The sequence below is a fragment of the Pleurodeles waltl genome, chromosome 11 (genome assembly GCF_031143425.1).
Source record: "Pleurodeles waltl isolate 20211129_DDA chromosome 11, aPleWal1.hap1.20221129, whole genome shotgun sequence".
NCBI lineage: Eukaryota > Metazoa > Chordata > Amphibia > Caudata > Salamandridae > Pleurodeles > Pleurodeles waltl.
Genome location: NC_090450.1, coordinates 911,618,685 through 911,628,682, shown reverse-complemented (window position 1 = coordinate 911,628,682; position 9,998 = coordinate 911,618,685). Strand labels below are relative to the sequence as shown.

At 45.0% G+C, this 9,998-nt stretch overlaps 1 protein-coding gene across 1 annotated transcript in view; it reads left to right on the top strand.

Moving 5' to 3' along the window:
• The first annotated feature begins 266 nt into the window (after positions 1 to 266).
• Positions 267 to 9,998, top strand: part of LOC138266271 (ubiquitin-conjugating enzyme E2 G1-like) — a 78,356-nt gene continuing 68,624 nt past the window's right edge. Inside the window, exons 1-2 of the mRNA XM_069214877.1 lie at positions 267 to 434; positions 9,758 to 9,860. Of these exons, the coding sequence (XP_069070978.1) occupies positions 392 to 434; positions 9,758 to 9,860 (146 nt within the window). The 5' untranslated portion in view covers positions 267 to 391. The remainder of the gene's footprint in view (positions 435 to 9,757; positions 9,861 to 9,998) is intronic.

The window sequence follows — 9,998 nt, the reverse complement described above, 5'->3', positions numbered from 1 at the left end:
ATTGCACTGAATAACTTAAGAATATATAATTAAACGCCGATGTATAATTTTGTGTCGGTGTCTATTTTCATTGTTCTGCCCAGCGTGGCCCCATTATGAAAATATTTGTTATAAAGTTATTTTCAATTATCACACCTTTTTGATTTACCACTCTTTCTCCTGAAAGCGAACGAACGAAAGAACTTTTGACATGGCCGTTCCGTTTACTCAGGCCTCAATAGAGGCCTGGATCGCCAGGCACGCTTGTCTTTCTTCTATGTCCGTGGCTGAAGGCCGGGACAGAAGGGGGTATAGAGTCTGGGCCAGAGATATCGGGGTGCTTATGGCAGCTGGGCTCCCTACAGGCCCTGTGTTCTGACCCGGAGTGGCTCCAGTCCACGCGCCCCGCACTATGACCGACCAGTCGGTACTTCTCTTGAGAAAGCAGCTGGCAGGTAACGTGTCCGGTCTTTGTGTGACAGCCTGGGTGAAAGAGTAGACGTTTCGGTCGGTGTTCGTGGGGTGGGGAAGCGGGCGGCATTGTAGCCTCGGTCATTGCCACACCTAGCCATTAGACACGGCGAGGGTATACCACGACATACTGACCCGTGACCGAATAAAGCGCATGTCAAAACTCAGCTGACCCGTGTCCCTATGGAACAAGCCGAGTATGACCCGTAGGGTATCTGACCTTTAACCCACCCTTATCTGGCTATATAGGGGCTTACTGTTCTCTGACTCACCCTCGCCCTGTTAGGACATGGCTACTTGAAACTTTTGCGGGCCCTCCCAGAGTGACGCGATACGCTAGGTGTAACAGGCCTTGTGCCTTCTGATAAGGTATACCGGGACGTGTAAGGTTACCCCATGACATGTCAAGGGGTTGAGGTTTCAGATGGTTTGTGACACCCGTTTCCAACAATCCAAGCCGGGGCTGGGATAGTCTATGTAACTCTCAACTTTACATATCTGTTTTAGAGTGACTAGGCGGGCGGGACTCCTACATCCTCGTAAGACGACTCCGGAGCAGAGCTGCCTACAGGCTTGAACTTGGCATGGCAATGGCCACCGGAGAGGCAGTGTCAAGGAGAGGTTGTGATCAAAACGGGCATGGCGAGAGACGTAACCGTAGTTTAAAAAGATGGCAAGAAGGGGAAGTTACAGGATTACGTATTAGCTATCTACTTTACACTGAGTTTTTCTCTCCAGCCGGATAGCATGACATTAAAGAGTAGCTTGTGTAGCATTCTTATAAAAAGGCACTACCCTTTTCACACCCTGTCGACAGATCTTTAAACTCCAGGTTGGGAAATGGTGACCAGACGTCCTAGATTTCCCTGGAAAGTCCCGATTTTTAGAGGACTGTCCCGATGCTTCTCTTAATTATAAACAAATGTCCCGGTTTTTGGGACAAAGGTCAGATCATTACATAAATGTCCCAGTTTTTGGGACAAAGGTCAGATTATCTAGGGAGGCATAAATTCAAGGTATGCTCACATTTAACAGACGCTTAGAAAGTATGCAATGATTAAAGTAATGTACCTGTTACTGTCAGGCAACACAATCACCTGTCTGCTCCCAGCAGAGAGGAGTGGGGAGCAGAGAGAGGTGGGTGGCGGCGGGTTGGAGGTGCAGGGTGGGAGGTCAAGCCATAGTTAATTTTATATGTGTAGTCTTATAAATGTATGTGTGTGTTTGTGTGAACACACACATGTATAGGCACACATTCTCAAAGCTACGCAAAAAACGGGCATGCCAGATATAAAAGAGTGTAAAGTCGTTAGTCCTTCCTTTATGTCTGACCTTTCCCGGTTTTTGCTCCTCAAAATCTGGTCACCCTAGGTTGGGAGGATTACAGGGGTGTGATGAGGAGCATTAGGACTCTGTGTAACCCATTTGGGCTAGAACCCTTCGTCCATTCTTCCTTGTCCCAGTACTTATTAATGAGGACTTAACAAGCAACATCGGTGTTCAGAACACATAAATATAAAGAATAAACAGCAACTGTGCATCTCACACATAATGCAGTTCACTGAACGATTTGGAATATACTGGAATTGCTTAATCAGCCGATGATGAAACCAAACTAAGCCAACAGCAATAAAGAATGCTGCAGACGCACCTTGGTAAGTGTGATACAGAAGAATGAGAATAAGCCCAGAGAGCAAGGCTACATATGGCAGTCTTGGACTCTCTTGCATTCCGTCCATGAGGATGCAAGCCCTTGAGTAGGTCACCCAGTGTAGTGCAGGGGAGCAACTGAACTAGTAGAGGGAATATCAGTAAAAATCTAACCACTAATCATGGGCATGTACTTTATCCTCCATATGTTCTTTACCAAAATAAATTGTATTTGTCTTATGTAAGGTCCCTCAGCCCGACCCTCTTCAGCGTATCCATGGCCCGCGTGCTAATATCGCCCAATCCCACAACTTCAACATCATCTCGTACAGTGACCACACCCAGCTGATCCTCTCCCTCACCAAGACCTATGAAGGCCATCGCCATCGCCTCAAACTCAATTCCGACAAGATGGAAGTCCTCATCTTTCGGCTCCACTCCCTCTGCATGGGATGATTCCTGGTGGCCTGCCACTGTCGGAACCACTCTGACTCCCACCTACCTCGCACGCAACCTAGGATTCATCTTGGACCCCTCACTATCCACGACCCAGCAAGTCAATGCCATCTCCTCCTCCTGCTTCAACACCATCTGCATTCGCCGAAATATCTATTAATGGATACCCACCGAAACCAGAAGAACAGTCACGCAAGCCCTCATAAGCATCAAGCTGGACTATGGACAAACTCCAGAAGAGGCTGTACTGCATCCAGAACGCCTCCGCACGCCTCATCCTGGACATCCCCTGCCACTGCGACATCACAGACCACCTGAAAAACCTGCACTGGGTCCCAGTCAACAAGAGAATCCCCTTCAAACTCATCACCCATGCTCACAAAGCACTGCACAACACTGGAGCAGAATACCTCAACAGACGACTCTCCTTCTACTCGTGACCCAGCATCTCTGCTCCGCCGACCTCGCAACTGTCCCACGCGTCTGCAGAACTACAACCGTCAGTAGATCATGCTCGCACCTCGCCGCCAACACTCTTTCCCACCCACCTGCGCCAGACCAAATACCTCCTTACCTTCAGGAAACTTCTCAAGACCTGGGTGTTCGAGCAGTAGCAGCACCTTCCCTCTTGCTCCCCCCGCCCCCATAGCAACTTGAGACCCTCACGGGTGAGTAGAGCACACTACAAATTCCTGATTGATTGCAATGTTCCTGTTCTTTCAAATAAGCATTAACTTCCTATCTACATGCAATAAATGATCGGTGTTATCAGCAATCTCCGGACCAAGCGTAGGTAAATCAGTGCCTTGAGAAAGGTGAAAACGGAACAGCATTTCAGTCGTAAAGGAGAGGACTTTAACACATGCCGGTCAGGGAGAGATCTCATGTAAGATCACTGCACAACAGTGCCACCCTTCCCCCCCCCCCCCCCCCCCCCACCCCCCAAAAAATGTTTGGCAGATTAAATCACCAAAGAAAATGTCAGCTATGAGGTCAAAAAGTTTAAAGGGGGCGCTCTTATACAGGCTGCACACCAGTTTTGTCAGAGTCCTAAGATCCCAGGAAGGAGCCGCCGGCCACACCCTGGGGAGGAGCTCATTCAAAAACTATCAAAAGTGAGGATATTTTACACTCAATAGGAGTAAAAAAACAGAAATTGTATCTAAATACATATATGGCTGGCAGAGAAAAAATTCCACATTCTCTTCACCCACTTCCTCCCTTCATCACTCCACCTCCCCTCATCACTCCACCTCCCCTTTCTCCCTTACCTCTAACGATCCCCGCGCCCCACCACCACCAATTCCTGAAAGCAAAAGGACCACCCAGGTCTGTGATGGAGTGCTGACCCTCCCAACATGCCCAACCTCTAAAAAAACGCATTTTACTAATCCCTACAGCCCCAACCTAATGGGTGCATAACACAAACCACGTCAAACTCCTGGCCCAAACAACAGAGCCGAGATCCTTCCAAGAGCGATTTAAATCCAGATTTAGAAAGTCTAAAAAATCCAGATGTGCTGAGAGAAATTCTATCGTCAGCCTAGACTACCAAGAAACTTATGTGCCTTTATCTCTGACGTGAAAAACCGAGGTCTGTCCCGCCAAACCACCTTTAATTTGAATGGCTGCATCAAAAAGGACTGCACCCCTTTGCCTGAAAGGACTGAATTAACTGACGGAGCTGCTGCCGTCGCTCTACTGTGTAATGGCAATAGTCAGGCCCAACAAAAAATGAGCAGCCCTCGACTGAGCATTTAGGATCTGGATGAGCCAAATTGGAAATAGCTTGACGGAGCAAAACGTTCCCCACATAGATTAAAAGCTCTCTAGGTTTAGTCCCTTCATGAGATTTTCAATTTAATTTAAAGGGAAACTGATGGCTTGCTGTATTTCTTGCTCCTAGTCCCAGCCAGCCAGCTCCGGAAACCCTCTTGAAGAGGGCAATAATAGAGTGTTTTTTTGACGAGCATTCAGGAGCAGCTCGCAGTGGCAAATGGGGGCGGCTCGCGTGCGGGAGAGGGAATAAAAAAATAAAAACTTACCTGTGCCACCGCCACTGTCACCACTGCGCTGTTCCTCTCCCAGCCTACAGACAGGCTGCAGGCACAGGCTCCCTGCCTGCTTTGCAGACAATTTAGAGGTTGTCCAAATGGAAGAGCCGTGCCTGCAAGCATTGTACCAGGCGGAGGGGCAGATTGGGACTTTTGAGTAATGATCAGGCTATTGGTAGCAACATGACAGTAGTCTAAAGGCAGTGGCTTTATGTAGTCGAAAATTATGATTATGGATTGAGTACACATCTTTGCTATCAAAATCTGTGGCCTCAATTATAGAAATGATGGTTGGTCTGGCGCTACGCTATATGAAGGTAGATTTAGTCTGCCTGCAAGAGAGACACGTTTCATGGGCTAAACGATCCTGGCTCAAAGACCTGGGGCTGTCTCTGATAGCATCTACTCATCAGGTGTATACATCAAGGGGATGGTGGTACTAGCTAAGAAAGCGGTATGTTCAGTCAACGGGAGAAGAAGGATATAATGTCATTGGGTGATCACTCAATGCGATAAATGGGGTTTTTTGTTGATGAGCTGTTCCGTATATGGGTCTAATATGGACAAGGTGAAGGTGGTTGTTATTTAATTATTATTATTATTATTATTTTATAATATAGAACTGGCTCTCTGGCCTCGTCCCTTGTGTTCTTGGGGACTTAAATATACACCTGGGTTCACATATCAATCCATATTGGAAGAATTATCCTTTTTCTGGAAGGAAACCGGGTGTCTTTAAGGCCTTACAACGGCTGGTAATTAATCACGGTCTGGTTGAAATATGGTCTAAGCAGAAGACTCAAGATCCTGGCTTTACCTTCTGTTCGATTTCCCCCACAATAAACTGGTCCAATTGGATTACTTTTTCACCTCCATGACACTTGTAAGGCGAGCATCTGTTGGGAGGGTACCTGAGGTTTATATCAGGTCATAATCCATTATTATTGGAAGTCTCAGTTGAGAGGGGGGTGAGCTAAAAGAAGTCATGGTCTTGAGAGAAAATTATTAGACCAAATTTACAGGGATCATATGTCTAAATGCATTACTGAATTCTTAACAAATAATAGAGGAACAGCCGCAGCTGACTTGGTTTGGGATTCTTTCAAAGCTGTGGTGGGGGGACACCCTCAGCTTTTCTCTGAATCAGCAGTGGGTAAGGCAGGACGAGTTTCGGAACATGTTCGACAGGATTAGGTTGGCAGAGTGAACTTGTTAGACACAATCAGAATAAACAGGACCTTCTATGGCTGCAGCAGGAGGTAGAAATACTCAAGTCATTAATCAATAGACGTTTTGGTTCTGAGGCTGCGGCTAAGTATCATCTTTTTAAGAAACAATGTTATGAGTTGGGGGAGGCTTCGGGGCGATTACTGGCAAAGAAGATTAGGCAGAAAGAAGTTGCCAATCAGATTGTGGCTATTGAGGCTCAGGCCGGTCTTCGGTATGAATCCCCCACAGACATCCTTAGGGTCTTCAGGGAATTTTATTTGGCTCTTTATATGGGAGAATCGCCTCTATCTGACTAGTAATGTAGATTGCCTCCCAGGGCTACGGACAACTAAGATCAGTAAGGAGGAAGAGGCTATGATGGAGGCCCCTATAACCGTGGAAGAAATACATGAAGCAGTAAGTCAGCTAGCACCTGGTAAGGCTTTAGGCCCAAATCATATTCCGGTTGAGTTTTACAGAATTTTCTTCCAGGAGATTCAGCAGGCTATGCTGTTTACTTTCTTGCAGACCCAAAAAGGGGTGACCCCCAGATCATGGGAATCAAATAATATAGTGGTGTTCAGAAAAAAGGCGAATCCTGCGAAATTGCCAGAATCATATAGGTCAATTTCTCTTATTAACTGTGATGGAAAAATCTATGCAAAGGCATTGGCGATCAGATTAGGGAAAGTGATTTCCCCTCTGGAGTCTACGTGTCAACATGGTTTTATGCTAGGCAGAAGTACTACAGACCATATCTGCAGTTTTATCATGCTTTTTGATGTTGCATCTGCCACAGGAATGCCTTTGGGTCTCACTTTCCTTGATGCAGAGAAAGTGTTTAAATCCATATCATGGCAGTTTTTGTGGACGGTATTGCAATGGAAGGGTTTCTGTAATGTTTTTATTAAGTCAATCAGAGCCCTTTATAAAACCCGCAGAGCTGAATTTAGGATAATAGGGCAAGAATCGGATAGTTTTTTCATTTCAAGGGGCACCAGACAAGGATGTCCATGTCCCCTGCTCTTATTTGCTTAATACACAGACCCTTTTTGCAGATGCTGGAGGAGTGTGTCAGCATCAAACCCATCGTAATCCACGCGGCTGATTATATGGTCTTGGCATATGCGGACGATGTTGCGATTTTCATGGCGGACCTGTGGCACGGCCCTCCCCGCAATTGAGGCTCAGGCTCATCTGTTTGGATTGCACTCTGGCTGTAAGCTCAATGAACTTAAGACATAAGTATTGTGTACAGAGGGTGTTACTTTTAAGAATTCTCGAGTCGTAACAGAGGCCATCTATCTTGGGGTGAAACTCGCAACAGAGGTAGATAAGATTGCAGAATTAAATATAGCACCAATGTTAGGAAATATTAAGTGGAATCTAGGTGGATGGCCTATATTTGACAATTATTTGGGAGGGGCAGTGTCTTAAAAATGAGTATCTTGCAGAAGGTGTTCTTGTATGTTTTTAGGACAGTTCTGTTAGAAATTAATAAGAACTGGCCCTCAAGCTTGGAGAGCACATGTAGCCGATTTCTCGGGGGTTATTGTCGACCTAGGAGAGCAATAAATTGATGATCCTTCTGCGTCTCCAAGGAGGCTCGGAATGGTCGGTTCCTGGTTTCAAACTGTTCTATTTGTCCTGTATGTTACAGCATATGGTATCTTGCTTTCTGATACATTAAATAAGGTTAGTTTTGCCGAATTACCAACTACTTATGAGATAAGCTTGGGGATGCAAGCCAAAGGCTACTTTGGCTTTAATGTAGGACTCGGTTACTACAAAAAAAACTAGGTTTAAAACTGTCAAGGCCACATTCAGGGTCTGGTGGCAGGTCAGACGGCTGCTGGGTATATGGAAGTTAAATCTACATACACCTATGATGGCCGACGCCATACTCCGACTTGTATTTAGAGACTACGTAGCAACTACATTTTTACATTAATGGTCAAATTTATGCCTCCACAGAATTGCAGGAACGGTTTGATTTTGTGGCAGTGGTTGCAGATGCGTACCCAGGTGACGGACTCTTTGCATATATTTTTTTCCTGTCTTAAATTGCAGCGCTTTCTGCTTGGAATTGAGGCCTTTTTGGGAGCATTAAGTGGAATCTCTGGCCATATTACCCTAACTCTGATGATTTTGGGGGTAATTGATCACTCAGTGGGTAAGGAGGGGTTGAAATGGGAGGCAGGCTCGGTTGTGTATTATGTCTCACTGGCTTAGTCCTGATGTTTTTAGTTTGGAGAGCTAGGTTGCTAGCAATTTGCCTTATGGAGACTGCTTTATATGAAGGTAATGGGGTTCGCAAGAAGCGGTGGCGTTTTAAGGCTGCGGGCCCCAGTCACCAAATGGATGAAGGGTTCACTGAGGTAGACAGATTGGGTGCTAGGCACCCACACTCATGTATAGTTGTGGAGTATTCTCTTTTTGGGGAGTGTGCTATTGGCTACTGTCACTTGCAAAGCTTTGTTAAGAAATGTTTTTTCCCACACGAGGGGGGGAAAAAACTAAGCTGGCAGAGAAGTAGCAGGTAAGCAAAACACTGCTATTAAAAAAAAAAAAAAAAAAAAAAAAAAAAAAAAAAAAAATCAAAACCTTTCAAAAGGGCATAACCAATAGATGATCTTACAGATTTCATGCCAGGAACAGGAGGTCCTTTCATGGCATGATTACACTTTAAGAGAGCCTTAAAAAGTGTAGGGAATCTGATACCTCATTAGACATCTCCAGTCACAAATGGTCTAGGCGTCCAGCTTCCATTTCATTTAAACAAGATGGTTGGCTGAGGGACAAAGGAGGCCACCACAGTAGCAGAGGGACAATTAAAGAGGTCTTTCTGTCTTGACCATCCTTACTTGTTAACAAACTTGTGCGAAGAAGACGGATGCAATTAAAATATGCTTCAATTCCATAAGCTTCTGACATATTCTCCATTCGTACAAAATACAGGTAGTATAGCATTGTATTTGAAGGAAAATGTCAGTTCATATTAATCCTGACTGTCTCGTGATTTCCTAAAAGACCCCCAAGCTGAGAGAGAAGTTCTTCAAGGAGGAAAAGACCCAACTTGGGCGTTTATCCAAACATTCACCTCTGTAGGAGGTATGAGACTTGTTACCATGTCAAGTAGATAGTGTGCAAAAATGGAGACCTGGTACCACTGGCCTGCTGATGTAAGATTTTACAACCTGGTTGTTTTTCCTCACTACAAGAGCTGTCCCCTGGATGTGAATGGCAAATGTTTGCAAACCCATTCAGACAACAGTGGCCTTCATAACATCGAGTTCTACTGTTCCTTGTCACAGTCCTGCCCCAATTGTAACCACCAAGGGGGGGGGGGCAAGTTTTAAAGGCTATGGACAAGATGTGAAAAGAGGGGCATTGCCCTCTTACTTGGCTGCTACACATAGGGTGCAGCTGTGTTTTAGTTTCATGCTATCTGCTTGTTAATATGTATGTGCACACACGGTTAACACTTATTTGTAAGGAAAAGGATGAGAAACAGTGGACGAGGGGGAAATACATTTTCTAAACTGTTGTGTTTCCTGGATCGCAGGTCTAGAACTGTCAAACTAGATAATGAAAGGCTTGACTTATTTAGTTCATGAACTTGCAGGGGGCTTGATCCTTTCGGCATTTTTTATTCTCTTTGACTAACTTTCTTGATTTGGCCATATGCATATGTGGCTGGGAGACAGTAGTTCACGTTTGTCAAGAACCTTTTCTGTTTGCCCGAGTGGCTAGGTATGCACCGTGTAAATATCCAGTAACGCATTAAAAAAATTAAGCACAGCAGAACTTTTGTACATCTGAAATACCATTTGTTCACGTTTCAAATGCTTTAAGGCACTTAAACCATCATATGTCACATCACAGTTATGTACTTTTTTGACTAGTCATACTCACTGAGTCTTTAATTTATTTTTCAGAACTGAACAAGAACCCTGTGCAGGGTTTTTCTGCTGGTCTCATCGATGACCATGACATTTACAAATGGGAGGTTGTTGTAATTGGACCACAGGATACTTTATTGTAAGTACCTTTTTAACAATGCTTACATCTAGACTACACATAGACATTGTGGAGGTAAGGGAGAAGGCCAAAGTGTCCTCTTATTAATGTTCCTATTTCATGGATTTCCAGGAGACTGACTGCTCACATACGTGTGGC